The 15,988-nt window shown below is 44.0% G+C and overlaps 1 protein-coding gene across 3 annotated transcripts; it reads left to right on the forward strand.

Moving 5' to 3' along the window:
• Positions 1–6,217: 6,217 nt before the first annotated feature.
• Positions 6,218–14,355, forward strand: zgc:110329 (uncharacterized protein LOC550500 homolog). Of its 3 annotated transcripts, XM_062451538.1 has the most exons (9): positions 6,218–6,395; positions 6,551–6,621; positions 8,241–8,426; positions 8,671–8,745; positions 10,003–10,098; positions 11,175–11,291; positions 12,260–12,310; positions 12,649–12,765; positions 13,226–14,355. In XM_062451538.1, exons 2-9 carry the CDS (start codon positions 6,610–6,612, stop codon positions 13,562–13,564), a joined length of 993 nt encoding a protein of 330 aa, XP_062307522.1. In that variant the 5' UTR covers positions 6,218–6,395; positions 6,551–6,609; the 3' UTR covers positions 13,565–14,355. The 3 variants fall into 3 exon arrangements, with proteins under 3 accessions (XP_062307522.1, XP_062307521.1, XP_062307523.1); XM_062451537.1 differs by having other exon boundaries at positions 6,218–6,621; XM_062451539.1 differs by lacking the exon at positions 6,551–6,621 and having other exon boundaries at positions 6,219–6,395.
• Positions 14,356–15,988: the final 1,633 nt, after the last annotated feature.

Here is a 15,988-nt window from a genome sequence, read left to right on the forward strand (position 1 = left end):
AAAACATGCCCCGAGACAACATCTTGGGCTCACCTGCACAAAGGCTGTTGTCCCGTCACACTCGAACCATTCTGCCCATCTGCAAACAATTGCTAAAACCAGCTGCAAGAACCCCCGACCAGCATCAAAGCTCAATTAACAAAGAAGCGGCGGACACAAAAACACTACTACGACAAGACCAGCAAACCACTACTCCCCCTGGAACCAAACCAGGTGGTAAGACTCCAAACACAAAGGGGACATGATAAAGTGGGAATTGTGAAGCGAAAGTGTGATGAGCCACGCTCATATGTGGTGGATTCGGAAGGGAAGGAATACAGGCGTAACCGACGCCACATCCTGCCAGTGATGGAGCCACAGCCTCCAAAGAGCACCACAGACACTGATGCATTGAACACAACAGGTTACATACTTGACCCTGACATGGACAAAATACAAAGGACTGAAAGAACTGAACAAACACCAGCATAACAGTGTCACAGACCACTAAGTCCGGAAAAGTCTCCCACCAGTGCATCCCAGCAAGGCGTGGAATCCCAGCAAACGTGTCGAACCGCAGGCCAAAAGCCCAGTTCAAGTCGCCACTTCCATGTATCTCACTAAGTCCGGCAGAGCCTCTAGGCCAAATAGAACATACATGGACTGAGATAGCTGCTCAAGTTTATTGAATCCAAAATGTCAGAAATAATACTTTGTTCTTCGAGATCTGCATAATGTTTTATTCTGTTGACAATGCATTTAGTTGTGGGACACTCACAGTTACTTTGAAGTAAACCAGATCGTATTTACATTTCTATTATAAAACTGCTGTTAGTACAGAAGTGTGTGATTCTATTTTTCTCATGTTCAGGAGCCGCAGCTAAAGAAGGGGGATGTCGATAGCTGTACTGTTTAACTGTTTGACCCTAAAGTGTTACCGTACTGTGAGTGGGTGATTGGTTATGTTGTTAGCTAGAACTCAAAGACACATAGATTCTCATGTGTTAAACTGTGGTCGTAAATAAAGTTCTAACTTTCATTTGGATGCTTTATTACGCAAACAACACCGGTGTTGTTTGCGTTGTTGTCTAGATAGTTTGTTTGCTAAGCTGTAGTGCTAACGTTACCCACCTAAGTCGATCCTGTTTGCTTCGACAACAGAAGTGGAAACAACTAACGTAATCATTTCAAATGATATCTAGTCAATCTGTTGAAAACAGTGTTGTGTAGACACAATAGATTTTGTTCGTTTTTATTTCAAGTCTCCACCTTCGTTGTTTCAGTGAGTACTGTTGGCCGTGTTGAGTCTTTGCTCCGCAGCTTCACTCGTTGTAGACCAACCAATCAGTGTGCAGCTCATCTATATATTCATGAGCATCCCATAAAAGGAGAAAACCTAGCGTTTTTTCCCGGGAAAATTTCACTGGATGTAGCCTATAAGGGGGCATAGAACAGCACCCGGGCCATCTTCAGCCCAACCAATGTTACATACCCTATTCGGAGACCTTAAGGAACAGTGTGAAATACCCCCCAAAAAACAGTCAATCACCCCTTTAAGGTAGGGTATCTAATGTGTTTGAGAAGCACTTTTTGTCATATTTGCCTAAATAAACTTCACATCTTGATAGCAAGCAATAGGCTACATATAAAGGTTTGACGGTAATACAATATCAATCCGACATCTGTGGGCGTCCGAAGACTGTAATAAACACAACAAATCATTAGGCCGTACCCAGACTAATGATTGGACGGGCTACCTGTCTGTCTATCTACCTACCTGCGCGCACTCTATCCCTGCACTCAATGCGCGTTACTGTAGTTTTATGGGAGTGGCTTTGAAGGGAGGGGTTGGGATATTTTGGGTTGAATCGTGTCAAACACAAGCTAAAATAGCTAACCCAGCCTTAATATAAAGATAAAACGTGTTTAAATGTTCTCCTTTTTGTGAAGGCAAGGTCAGTTACATATATTTTATACTGTAGTAAACATAATTCACCCTTTTTGGAACAATTGCTCTTTTTATGATGTACAAAGTAAGTGCCATGGGCTTTCTGTAGAAGAATGTCCCACATTTACACATGTAGTGCTGGCTTTACTGTCCTATCAAAGGGGCAGACCTGGCATCTTTTTCACTTCTTGCCAACACCTGTATCCATTAGAACATTTCATTTCTTGTTGATTGACTGTGGGTCTGAAAATGCCAGATTGAACTTTCCAGCCAACACCTGCAGCGACATCTGATCGAGGTTGCTGGGATCACCTCAGGATCTTCGGAGTGATGAGTGCTTTGCCAATCTCCTCCAGGAAAAGCAGACATCTGTACAATTTGCCCTCATTCAACTTCTGAGTCATTTCACTTCTATAACATTGTAAAATATCACCACAGCCCAATGAGCAGTATGCACTGGCAGCTGTATGCTGATGTGACTTTATCCAAATACTCAACTCCTCCTTTAGTGAAATTATTGTATAATTAGTTTTCTTTGGGCAATATTAAAAAATGGTAGAATTTTCACAACAACAAAAACACTAACTTTGAGACATGCCAGGCTTGTTTTTTTCTAAATATTCCAGTCAAGGTCAGCTTTCACCTCTGCAGTTCAATACAGGATGATGTAATGTAAATAAGTTCAATACAGGATGATGGGATGTAAATAAGCACCGCTCAAATCCCCTGGTTCTTTTCAGGTGCTCCTCCATGTAGCTGGAAGTAGATCGATTTGGCATCACAGGTTGCTCATATTTTGATACCCTATTTGGTGTGCTTATTGACAGACAAAATGGAAAGCGCCCTCTGAATGGGACAAGGAGTTAATCTACTGTCACATGAGGACCGGGATTATTCAGGAGGTCAAATGTCCACCCATTAATCCCATACTTCCCTAATTTGAGCTAGTTTATCTTTTTCGTGTCTATCCCGTATGTAGTATAAGCTTATCAAAGTGAATGACATGATAAATTACGTGGAACACCTCTAGAGAGATTGGTGCCTGAAAAAACTGGTCTTCCATTGTCTCCATTCCAGAGACTGCAGTTGCTTCTCCATTTGACCCGGCTAAACCCCAGATAAAATCAGCCATACAATTTATGCATGCAAGTCCATATGATCCAGTGGCTTCTAATTCTCATGAAACACATGACTCTCCCAAAACAAAAATAAAAATAATTTTCAGTTTTGGTTGTGATGTAAAGAGCTCAAAAGCTGGTTGTATGTCATGGACTGGAAGTGGTAGAAAATAGCTAAGGTTGGAACCATTTTTATTACACTGGAGGCAGACAGTCTGCCTGTTTTGTTGTGTTGCAGGTGACCATTTTATTTACCATCTTTAGATTTCCCTGGCACCACTCTTCTTGATTGTTGCCATGTCCCATTATTTTTTATCTGATGGAGAAGGGCACAAAATGGCAGACTTGTCCAAATTTCAACATCTGCATCTTCTATTAAGATGTTCTCTGTCTCTGAAGCATCCTTTGAAATATCTTCACCTATTTCAGTATCACAGACAGTTCAAAATCTATGAGAGGATTTCTTGGGCTGTTAGTCTTTTAGAGCTAATTTTTACCATCTGTGTTACCAAATCTGCTACAGCACTGTGAAGAAGTATGTGAAAACGAATATTTACCTTCACAGGGCAGTAAGAACCAGTCATAATAACAATTATCATGCATTAAATCAATGTTTTTATTTTGGGTTTGCGCAATTCTCTGTGGAAATGTCTTGGTCAAAATGACCCACAATACTGTTGTTGTAAATGTAAAGGCTTTACTCAAGTCACACTTTGCATGTAAGTGCAAAAGTAAAAAAAATCTAAATCAAAAAGAAAAACACAGGTTGACCAGTATAACAGACTCGAAATGGGTTAAATTGACCTGAAACATAATGGCAGTGGGGAAGTTAATAACCAAGAATACTTATAAAACACTGCTTTCAATTCATTTTTTCAATCTCTTTGTTAAGAGCTTTTATAGTGATATCTCCAATATGTTCTTCTTTGATTCCTGTCAGAACACAGTAATTCATATTTTTATATTTTGCTTAGTGTCTCGAGTCTAATGGCGGCTTCAAGAGAAAGGATCTCGAGGAAACACATCATTTTTATATATATATTTTGTTGAAACACGATGTAGGCCCTGTTAACATAGCAACCCAAACATAAATAGCTCAACTAATTATTGTGTTACCTTAGAGATGAGGAAAAAAACAGTTTCATTTAACTCATCTTATTCCTGCCTAGTGTGAGAATGAGACTAGACTTATAGAATGAGTCTAGTCTGGCTCTAACTTTAGTTAGATTAGTCCCAATCTTGTTGTCAGCAGGAAAAACTTTCACTGCAGGGTGCCTCCTTGTGAATAACTTTCAAGAAATATTTCAAATTTAAACATGTTGATAATACACTTCATGTTGATACTTTGATGTCCATGCCTTTATAATATACTGTATGAGAAAGTAAAACTTGAATGTCAGTTTATATTCAAAGGACAAGATAAATAACAGAGAGGGGTTTAGTTGACTCTAGCTCCCCATGTCCAGCATAGAGACAGGAGGATGTGTTGTTGCTTCCACAAAGAAACAGGTCTGCCATCCTTCCACAGTTGATAGTAACATGGATCCTGCAGTGGTGCTTTGAATGAAGCTGCAATCCTGTCAAAGCAATAGAATGGGCTTCGGGCACAGTTGTCAGTCCTACTGTATGCTTTATTTTGTATGAGGTTATAGAACTTTCAGCTGTTTTCTGTCAGCTAAAATGCATTAAAATTGACTGGATGACCGAACAAACCAGAAAAAGACAGATGATGTAGTAGACAGGTGCTTGAGATGGTTTATGAGGGATGAAGCATCTGGTCACAAGGATGACCGTCACAAAATATAGTTTGTGAAATGAGACTTGCATAATGACCAAGGACTCCCTGACCTACAGTGCTGTCATTTACATGAGAGCGCTTCAGAACTCAATGTCTCCCTGGTCGAATGAAGTCAGCAGCTTTGACCTTTTCACATCCTTTTTTGAATACTAAAATGTGTATTGTTGCCCAAGTCATGTTTTTACAGCCTCTTCTTCTAACTAATTGTCCAAGCTGAGCACTGAATTAATAAAGAACCTATTGTTATTTTATTGCTGTTTAAAAAAAAACACAATCAGAAAATGATGTTCACATAGATCAAATGTGTCAAACAACAGAAGTGTTATTGTTGCACTGTGTCTGGTAAAAAAAAAGTTCTTGGCATTGTTAGAACTGTGTACTTCTGGTTCTTGGTAATTTGCTGTACAGTACTTATACACTATTTGTTTTTAACTTTGGATAAAAGATGCTTCTTCTGCTAAATGAATACAATGCAAATGCAATGTACCTATGAAGTCATAATAAAATGATTATTTTTGATGCAGACTGACATTCATTCCATAAATTATCAGTCTAAGTTGGTTTTATTTTGCACTCATCGGCAGACCTCTCAGTGTCAAAATGCCCTCCCAACAGGATCAATAATTTATAACCGATCTATTATTTAATTGTATTCCATAATAAAGGCATCCGAATTCTAGACACGTTTTGGCCAACTGTAGGCTACGCTTGTGTTGAACTGTCCTCTAGAATTCAGGATGGCAGACCTACGCTGTCTGACCTCTTCCTTAAAATTCTGAAGTAGCTCATTATTTAAACGTTCTGGTCTGAAAAAGCCCAAGTAGTCTACTCGAAAGCCTACAAGAAACGTAGCCTATTCAAAATTGTCAAAAACAATTAATAAACGGAGGAGAAATTTCTCCTCCGTTTATTAATTGTTTCAACTAGACATAGCTGCTTACTCATTTGTTTTCGAAACAGAATGCAACCTGTTTCGAAAACAAATGAGTCCAAGGAGGAATGCAACCTGTTTCGAAAACAAATGAGTAAGCAGCTATGTCTAGTTGATGCAACATGTGGAAATAAGCTTTCGACGGACTTGATCCCAATCTAGTCACAGGTTGACAGAAGAATTAACTAGCTGACAGGCTTAAGCTTTTTTATTATTTATTATGACCATTTCAATTTAGAAGTTCAAGGTGTATTCTGCTCTCTTGGGCACCTAATGAGCATTCGAAATGCAAAAGGCTATATATAATACAATCCTTCTTGTTGAATACAGAGACTCTTATGCAAATAAGCAAAGTTAAACCATTTGAGATAGTGCAGCTCTTAAATATAGCGACTGTAGCCTATCCAAGCCATTATTGTTCCTTGTAAGTGGATTGCCCCTTTAAGAATTTCCCAAAACAGAGCATGCATTAAACGCGACGCGGAAGTTGAAGAGGGATGAGATGTTATTGTTATAAATGGTAATATAGATGAATAGATCCACTCGTTAACAGTACTGCACAGTGAATATGTTATTAATCCGTTTATAACCAACCAACACAGACAGGCGCTGATTGATGCAGTTGAGTATGAAAATGAAACTGCAGGTGTTTCTCCGGCGATGTTTTTTTTTTTTTAGCTAGAGCCAGTAGCTACACTACAGTACAAGAAACATTTTTTTACTCAGTGTTTCTAAACACACAACCTGCCAGTCTGTCAACATGCCTTCTTACTCAGAGTGGAGAAAAAGCAATAATTTCTATTACTTCATTAAATTCACCTTAAATGTCTACTCGATGCTGTTCTCGGTAAGTATAGCTCTAGCTAATTGTCATTTAGCTACATGTGAAGATGACTGAGGCTTGTCGGTGGACCAAAACAGGTTTATGGTTATGATTGTAGTAGCCTATACTACAGCCATATCAGCAATCAACTACAGTAACGTCGAAACATTTTCTTTACATCCTCCGATGGGAGATATGGGGCAGTACTACTAACAAAGAGGGCCATGCCTTGCCTTTCACTGATTCATGCAGGGGCAGCTAACGTGAACTGGCGCTAGCGAGATAACCACACAAAGAGCCTTCTGTGTCTAGACTAGACGGATGATATATTTAGCCGACACAGAAGAGCTTGTGCTGTCTGCCGTGTTAGAGGTGGTAAAACGTTTTTTGCGATGATATTGCTGCAACAACACATTGGTTATCTTCCATTGGAGCACATACTCATGTCTTTAGATGGTTTTAGCCCAACTCAGAGAGATCGCGTCCCAATCTTCTGATTTCTTAGCCTGAAGCACTACACGAAATCAGCCTGTTGTTGCCAAGACCTGGATAAAGATTGAAAGCTTCAGCTAGTGGTTAGTTTTGATTTGACCTCCATCTCTGTTAATATCCCCCCCCAGCCTTCATCTCCTGAGCCCCTCTCTAAGGTGGTGATTTACTGTCTTGAGAGCTATTCCTCCCACTTGTGCTCCCTTGGCTGGAAGCCAGCTATACGCTGCAGCTCTTAAAGTTAATTAATGCTTTTCCCCCTCCATCGTCTGTTCTATTAAGATAATGTCATTCATACGGTTTGCGGGAATCCACAGCGGTGCATTTGCGTAGGTTTCTACAGAGGACCAATCTTTTAGGGATGTTGTCATTTTCCTCATTGTTACTTTATCCAGAATTACTTCCTATCAATAGGAATTATATCCAGAACTACTTCCTATCAATAGGAATTATTTCCTTGGCCTTTTTAGTTAGGCTAGTCCACTAGCTGTGGCCTGTGGCTTCTGCTTCATACTACGGTTATATTCATTATGCAGTTTGTTTGTGTTCCCAACTCTCTTTTTATGATTGTAAGTGGTAGGCTGCTAGTCTATCACCCTCTCACATGCCTCAGAGCAAAGGCTTTTAGGCCCTTCATCTCAGGGCCAGTAGAATACATGCAATCTCTGAGGTAGAGGTGGGTAGCTGTGGGGGGTGTTAGAGGAGGGTAGACGATTTGAGGCCAAGTTTCTCTGTAAAGATGCCCTCCCTCCCCTTGATAATCAATATGACCGGGCCCAATATGGCCTCTTATTTGCAGAAAGTGTCATTATGACACAGAGTGAATGCCATTCTCTAGCTTTGGTCTTCAAAGCCCTTAAATGCCATACAGTACCAGCTGCTTTTAACAAGGTGGCAGACATAACCAGACAGCATCACAGGGCCACACTCTCTCCCCCATTTTCTGCCATTTCCTGTGTCTCTAATCTTCTCTACCCCATTCACTGGGTACCCACCACCAATATAGCCCTCATCCTATTAGATTTAATTACGGGGACTTCTAGCAAGGCTACCGACCAGCAATGCACATTTTGCGGTTGTGTGAATGGCGTGGCTCTCGTGCTCTGGTACCCCCCCTGCCGATCCCTGTTTTCACCCCCTCTTATGTCCCTCAGCTGCTGGGCCTGTGTGTCCTGTGTGTGGGCGTGTATGCGGAGGTGGAGAGGCAGAGAAACCGCACCCTGGAGGGGGTGTTCCTCGCCCCTGCTGTGGTGCTCATCCTGCTGGGGCTGTTGATGTTCACTGTGTCCTTGGTTGGCATGGTGGGCTCCCTCAGGGACAACAAGACTCTGCTGCATATGGTGAGTTATGTGTGTGTGTGTGAATGTGTGGAGGAGGCAGTACTGGGTGGTCGATCCAGAATGCCTGAGGTTGTCTCTAGAGTATCTGTACACAGCAAGTAGCCCCCCAGAACAGTTTGTTTCACAATCAATTATCTCTCCCTCCTATCTGGCTTAACATGATTAGGGGCTCAAGTCCCACTGAACAAAGACTTGGTGTTCCTCCCTGGGTTTGTGTCCTACTAAAGACTCCTTCCTCCTCCAGTTCCTCTGCGTGCTGTGTGTTCTGCTGCTCCTCCAGGCTGTGGCTCTCATCATAGCGCTCATCTTTGAGAAGAAGGTTTGTTTTTCTCGTCACCGCAGCTATTCACAGATCCAGACACCATGGGCCTCATGTATAAATGTTGCGTACGCACGAAAAGCTTGCGTACGCTGGTTTTCACGCACATGGTATGATGTATAAATGATTTGAGAAAACCGACTTATGTGTCGAATTCCCAGACCTAGTACAGAAGCAAATTCTAAATTGAGCGGAAGTACGTAGGAGGGCAGAGCCAGGCTACCGAAACTCACCAAACATTACAAAATAAAGTTTCCACTACAGTTGCTGTTATACATCTATGACGTTGACTATTCAAAAAACACATCAAAATGCCAGAACCCCAATGGGAAATGCTATTAACTGTTTAATCCGCCACCATTTAATAACTTCTGTTAAACTTGAGGGTGTCAAACGATCGACAACATTTTATTTTAACCTTTGCAAAGAAAATGCTTCACTTTGTTTTTGTATGCGGTAAATTTGTCTCAATACGACGGTGGGTCACAATGACTGATGGGTCAGAATGACACGAAGATAACACAAGGGTTAATTTAGAGTTTTACATCAGACCATTTCTTCTTAATTTCTGCCATGGTCCGGTTCTCCAAACCCACGGCATTTACGGCCCTAGTGACAGTTTTCCACTGCGCAGACTTTCTTTTGTTGCTAATACCTGATGACAGACAGGCCGCCAAACAGGACACATTTCCCCGCCTCCACCTCTGTTGTTAGAACCTCGATCTCACAGTCTGTGAAATGTTTCTATTTTGCGTGTTTAGCCATTTTAATTCAGACAAAGAAATGACCTCAGGAGCGCATTTATAGTCCATCTGCATATTCATTTATGGGAGGAGGCAAGGCGGGGTCAGTGGCTCGTTCACGTGCGGTCAATCTCACGTTGATTGTGATTTATAAAGGAAAGGTGCGCAGGACCTGGCGTACGACCGGTTTTATAGATGTGAATATTTCTGTGCGTAGGTACTTTTCCAGTTTTGGCCGTACGCCATCTTCTGGTATGTAAGCTGCGCAATCTTTTATACATGAGGCCCCATGTTTACACAAGATTCACTATGCCCCCCCCCCCCCTCTCACTCTCAACATAGCCTCCCCACCCCTCTGCACTTTCAGCTGTCTAGCCTCCATGCCACCCCCCCCCCCCCCCCCACACACACACACACACACTTAGCCTCCAGCTACCTTTAGATCCCAGCCACATCTTTCTGACTGACCAATGCTTTCTCCTCATTGGTCTCCCTCCCCCTCTCTCCCCTTCAGACATCAGCCTTGTTCGAGAATAGCATACGAGAGGGAATTAAACACTACTACGATGACCTGGACTTCAAAAACATCCTGGATTATGTGCAGGAGAAGGTGCAAGTTTGTTTTTGTACCGTCAAAAAGCAGTATGTGGAACGTTCTGTTTAGTGTGTGCCTGTTTAGTGTGTGTCTGTGCCAGTGTATGTTAGGGTTTGGTACAGTTCACATTTGAATCAATCGATTCTGGTACACAACAGTCTCTTTTTTCAGTACTTGACTCTCGAGAATAACAAAAATACATGTTCTGTAAAAATAAGTCCAAACTTCTCAATTTCAATATTTAGCACTGGTCGAATTTAAGTGAATCGGTTCTCTGTAGTACCGATATAATTTGGTCGGTAGAGTTTGTTACACAATCCTAGTGTGTGTGTGTGAGAGCTAGTAAGATGACTAGGAGAAGGCCAATGTTGATAAGACGCCGTACTCAAATCGAGCTGTAGCCTTTGATTAGCAAAGCCCTCTGACCTTACAATAATTGCACACTCACAGTCATGTGCACACACTCCAGCACTTGACACTTGACTCTGTATTAGGGAGACGGCCATTGTCTCAGAGCAGTCTTTCAGTCCATTAACCCAACTGTAGACCCTTCAAGCGTCTTAGCCTGTTACCTCTAATGACAACGGTGCCACACAGCATGGGATCAGTCCCTTCTTTTGCTCTTGCTCGCACCTCAAATCACTTTCTTTGATGTCGTTTGCAAAGTCAATGGCATGCCTAGTTTTTTCAGCAGCAGAATTGGTATAACCCTGCCCTGTACAGCACATAAACTCAACACGACGGGCATGGATTTCTGTCGAAGCTTACTTCTTAATTGAGTGTCAGAAAGACCCCTAATCTTACCCAGGAACCAGGCAGCTCTCTGGCAATCTCCACATCAATATCCATTAGTGGCGGGGAAACGGGAGTGGGATTTACGTCTGTAAAGGGGCTGTTGGCTGGGCTAAAAGGATGAACGACCCAAACGGGGGAGGGTTTTCTAGAAGCCAAGGTGTCCTGGCCGTCAACGCCTGTGTTTTCCCCTCGTGGTCTCCCGGCGAATGAAATAGAGGTTCCTGTTTAGCACTTTGCCGTTTGACTCAAACATTCTGTCTCTCGCTGACTGACTGTCTCTCTGTCTTCCCCTCCAGTTCTCCTGCTGTGGTGGAGACGAATACAAGGACTGGGGTGTCAACCAGTATCACTTCTGTAATGGCACCGGCCCACTGGCTTGTGGCGTCCCCTATACATGTTGTGTTCGTGGCACGGTGAGGGCTGGTGACACACACACACACACACACAGCTCATGACATCCCCTAATGGCCATAATCCGTGTTTATAGCTGTGTGGTGCTGGGGAGATACCCAGTGAGTGTACAAAGCAGGAGAGCAAGAGAGAGGAACAGATTGACTCATGAGAAGGGTAAATGGATTGAATTAGCTCCAGCTCCCCACCAATTCCAAGGTTTCCAGGTCCCTTCCTGTGCCTGAACAGCAATCCCTGCCTCGGAGTAACCCAGTTAGAGGCGCCTAATCGTTTGGTAATGCATCACTATTCTGCAGGAAGGCAGACTGTGGCTCTTCACAGAGAACAGAGTCTGATATGCGAGTCGCTCCAGCTCCCTCCATCACTAGAACAGCGGGACTGTGTTTGGCATCCTACCATCCCAGGACCAAACCACCTCCCAGAGAAGCAGTCGATTTATTATCAAACACCAGCTTTTATTCTATTATGTTCAGCCCAGATGGGGAGTGGGATTGATCTCGGCAGCGGTGCTCCAGGCAGATAGTCAGTTCTGGAAGTCCTGAGGACAGGGGGGGTTGGCATGGGCCCTGGGCGTTTGTCCTGTGCCTATGACTAGGTATCAGGATGGATCAGAGGCTCCCCCGGCCATCCTGGAGCTGTCTGTGTGTCCAGTGCTCAGGGGGGGGGGGGGGGGGGGGTGACGAGGTCTGGTCTCAGGAGAGGACGGAGCTGTGGGATGGAAAGCTGCAGCTTCTAATGAGATCCAGGGAGACGGAGCCTCCAGAGGTGAGGCTGGGGCTGGAGGAGGAAGAGGAGGCTGGGGTTAAAGGAGGATATATGGGTCATCTGGCGCTACTGTGCTGTCCGAATGGCTGTCGCCACGACGATACTGGTCACATTTCAGGTGACTGCATTCGTGTGTGTGTGTGTACGCAAGTGTGTTACACAGCGACATTTAAGATTTCTTTCCTTTACTTTTTTTTTTTTACAGGTGGGAGAGGTAGTCAACACCCTCTGCGGCTACAACACTCTTCAGGAACATGTAAGGGGAAAGTCATTGGTATTCAACGCATGAAGGCAGACAGACACTTTTGTGTTTCCTGCGTACTCGTTCTCCACGGTGGAAGTGGATAGACTTGACATTCAGCTCAGCTTGATTATTTACCCTCACTGCCAAACTTGAGCATTGTACAAATGCGTAGTGTTATCAGACAGTTTAGAGGGAGACAAACTTAACGGAAGTTTCACCTTGAGCTGCTCTCTGTTCTTGTGAGTGCTCGAGACGAGGAGTGCTTAAGACTAGGATTGCTTGAGAATTGTAAGCGTCTGGTCCAGCCTATCTGTCTCGTCGGCTAACTCATGTCCCCCCGTCCTTCTCAGCGTGAGACCCTACATGAGTTGATCTACGTGCGGGGCTGCATTCATGCCGTCAACCTCTGGATGGGGGACAACGTCGGCGCCACCATCGGAATCTGCTGTGCCGTCGGACTGCCGCAGGTCAGTTAAGAGCACACCGGAACAAGTCTGGTTCTCACCCTCTACCCACTGCATGTCAATAACCTCTCCAGAGACCAATTCTGAACAAGAAATTCCTGCGTCGCCTGTCAATTTTTCAAAGTTTGGATTTTCAGACTTTTCCCGCCCCACCCCGCAGACATGCAATTACACGTCACGCTGACTCGACGGCAGCTGCAACTGTAGATTATCAGCCTTGTCTCTGGGGACGACACAATGTCCAGAGACATGCAACACTTGACAGTACAACACAAGGTCTCTGTCAGCACTAACTGGAGACAACTTTTTAGAAACTTTACAATTTTTTGGGGGGGATCTTTTTTTGTGGTAATTCTATCCACTGTCTAGCCCAGTTGTGTTCACATTGGATGTTGGTGTAGCTGTGGCTGTAGAGGCCTGTGGTGTCACCTGTCTGACCTCTCACCTATCTGACTCCCTGCAGCTGCTGGGCATCCTCCTGAGCTGTGTGTTCTGGAACCTTCTGGTGGAGATGAGCGAGTCGCTGGACATGGTGGACTTCAAGTTCCTGAAGAGCGCCGGGTTCGAGTACAGCGAGCTGGACTTGTCTGGGGCCGGCTGCTGCCTGTGTCTGCCCCGGGACGGAGGCTACCTGCCCATCCCCGAGTCGGAACCAGACACCTGGGCCCCCGACCCCTCGGACTTTGAGCCTGTCCAATCACAGCGGCCCCTCACACGCTCCGTTCAAGACCTGAAGGGGCCCGGCCTGGGGATCGGCCTGGACGAGGTCGACTTCAGGATGAAGAGAAAAATAGATAATTGAAGAGAACTGTTTCACTTTGTGTTTTTAAATCTTCTGTTTTTTTGTTGAGGGATAGATTAGTCTTGTTGCACTATGTAATGGATGAACCAATCAGTTTTTCTGTTGATAAAAGGGATCACAGGAATCATGGCACTTTGGAAAGGCATTTTTCCCTGCTCTCAGAAATAATTCCATGCAAGATGGTTTTAGAACAAGAAACTTGGTTATTTATTTATTTTTACTTTTCTTGGGCATTGATAGTGTAGATATTGTTTTGAATTATGAGTGTCACAAGCTAATGCCTAGGCCTACCTCAGCCTGTTGTGGCCCAGTAGAGACATGATGTTTAAAGATACGTACAGTATGAAGTTCCTAGCTTGAGATGATCATTCTAGTCTGGAGTAGTCGTAGGCTGTTAAAGTATTGCGTGCAATGGTTGTAATGGATGTGTCTATTTTACTATGACCTTTTCAACACTCTCGTCTCAGTGTCCCGTGTGTTGTAAACAGAGCTGGAGTCAGCAAGGGATGCATGTTTTGTATTTTAAAGATGTTTACGGCTGTTAGGGTAATCATCAGGTTTTCAGTATCTTCCATTTTTTTTTACGAAGTTTTTATTCTATCCTGCTTTTCTTGAAGCAAAAATATACCAAGGAATCAAAATCTTTCCTAAAGGGATTTCAATCCACACTAAGAGCTATCCACATTGTTTTCATATCTGATTTTTTGCACTGTTTGAGCTTCATCACAGCTCTGGCCTTGTATAAACACCACTGTCATTGTCAATAAAGCTGATATGCATTTGTTTACTGATCTGCACGCTCACAGACTCTGTTTGTCACGTATAGCAAATCTCATCGTCCTTGCCATTCCCTCAGTTTGCATGAGAGTTCTCTGGCGTGGAGGGCATGTTGCACCAGATGCGTGGAGAGTGGTCAGAGATTACTGCCTCAGTGCTGTGTTCACTAAACAGACAAATGTACTGTCTGTAAATCTTTTCTGGAATGACCCCCGTGTCAATCTCACCCCATCTGGTACCTTTTAATTGACAAATTGTCTGGCAAATGTATCCCCTTTATAGGAAAATGCTTGGCGTCCTCATTGATTCTACTCAATGACATGTGCAACTTGGAGAGCTCCTGTTTCTCATAATGAAATACTTTCAACCCCATCTCATGCGTAGTCACAACACACATGCAAACACGCAACGCTTGGAAACGTACATGTGCATTAATTCACGACGACACTCTCCTCTGCTCCCCTGTGATGGGGATGAGGAGCTAGCGGGAAGAATAATCACAGGGAGCCTCCACGGGGAGGAAATGAACGGCAGCGCCCCAAAACACTCAGAGGACTGAGTGCAGGAACAGCATGCATCCAAACAACCATGATTATGATAATAGTGACATGGATGCTGCTGCTGGTAATTGCCAAGCACAGGCAGCCTCTTTGAAGGACAAGCTTCCTATCTCCCTCTCAGACCCAACATCATGTCTTCCTCTCCTGTCTGCTTCAACGCCCTGTCTCCCTCAGTTTCCTGTCTCTCCCTCCCTCCTGTCTCCCTTAGTTTCCTGTCTCTCCCTCCTGTCTCCCTCAGTCTCCTGTCTCTCCCTCCCTCCTGTTTCCCTCAGTTTCCTGTCTCTCCCTCCCTCCTGTCTCCCTCAGTTTCCTGTCTCTCCCTCCCTCCTGTCTCCCTCAGTCTCCTGTCTCTCTCCTTCCTGTCTCCCTCAACCTCCTGTCTCTCTCCCTCAATCTCCTGTCTCTCTCTCTCCCTCAAACTCCTGTGTCTCCCTCAATCTCCTGTGTCTCCCTCAATCTCCTGTGTCTCCCTCAATCTCCTCTCTCTCTCCCTCAATCTCCTGTCTCTCTCTCTCCCTCAATCTCCTGTCTCTCTCTCTCCCTCAATCTCCTGTCTCTCTCCCTCAATCTCCTGTCTCTCTCTCTCCCTCAAACTCCTGTCTCTCCCTCAATCTCCTGTCTCTCTCCCTCAATCTCCTGTCTCTCTCCCTCAATCTCCTGTCTCCCTCAATCTCCTGTCTCTCTCCCTCAATCTCCTGTCTCTCTCCCTGAATCTCCTGTCTCTCTCCCTCAATCTCCTGTGTCTCCCTCAATCTCCTGTCTCTTTCCCTCAATCTCCTGTGTCTCTCCCTCAACCTTATGTCTTGCTGTCTTACTCAGCCTTCTCTGAAACTGTGTAAACATGGTTGGTAAGATACAGAGCAGTGAATGTATGCTGTATGTCTTTAAAGAGAGGAGAGTTAGGAGAGTTTTTACAAAAAACGTCTTGACCATAATTTATCCCTTTGGTGTAGTTTTACAGTAGCACAGTCTGGCTTTTAGAAAGGAAAGTTTCAGATTGTATTTCCTGTGCATGCTTAAGTAGAATGAAAGTGCTTCCGAGGTATTTTCCCATCCAAATTATCTCTACTAATAGTATCCATTATCA

The sequence above is a fragment of the Osmerus eperlanus genome, chromosome 25, assembly GCF_963692335.1.
Source record: "Osmerus eperlanus chromosome 25, fOsmEpe2.1, whole genome shotgun sequence".
NCBI classification, from domain to species: domain Eukaryota; kingdom Metazoa; phylum Chordata; class Actinopteri; order Osmeriformes; family Osmeridae; genus Osmerus; species Osmerus eperlanus.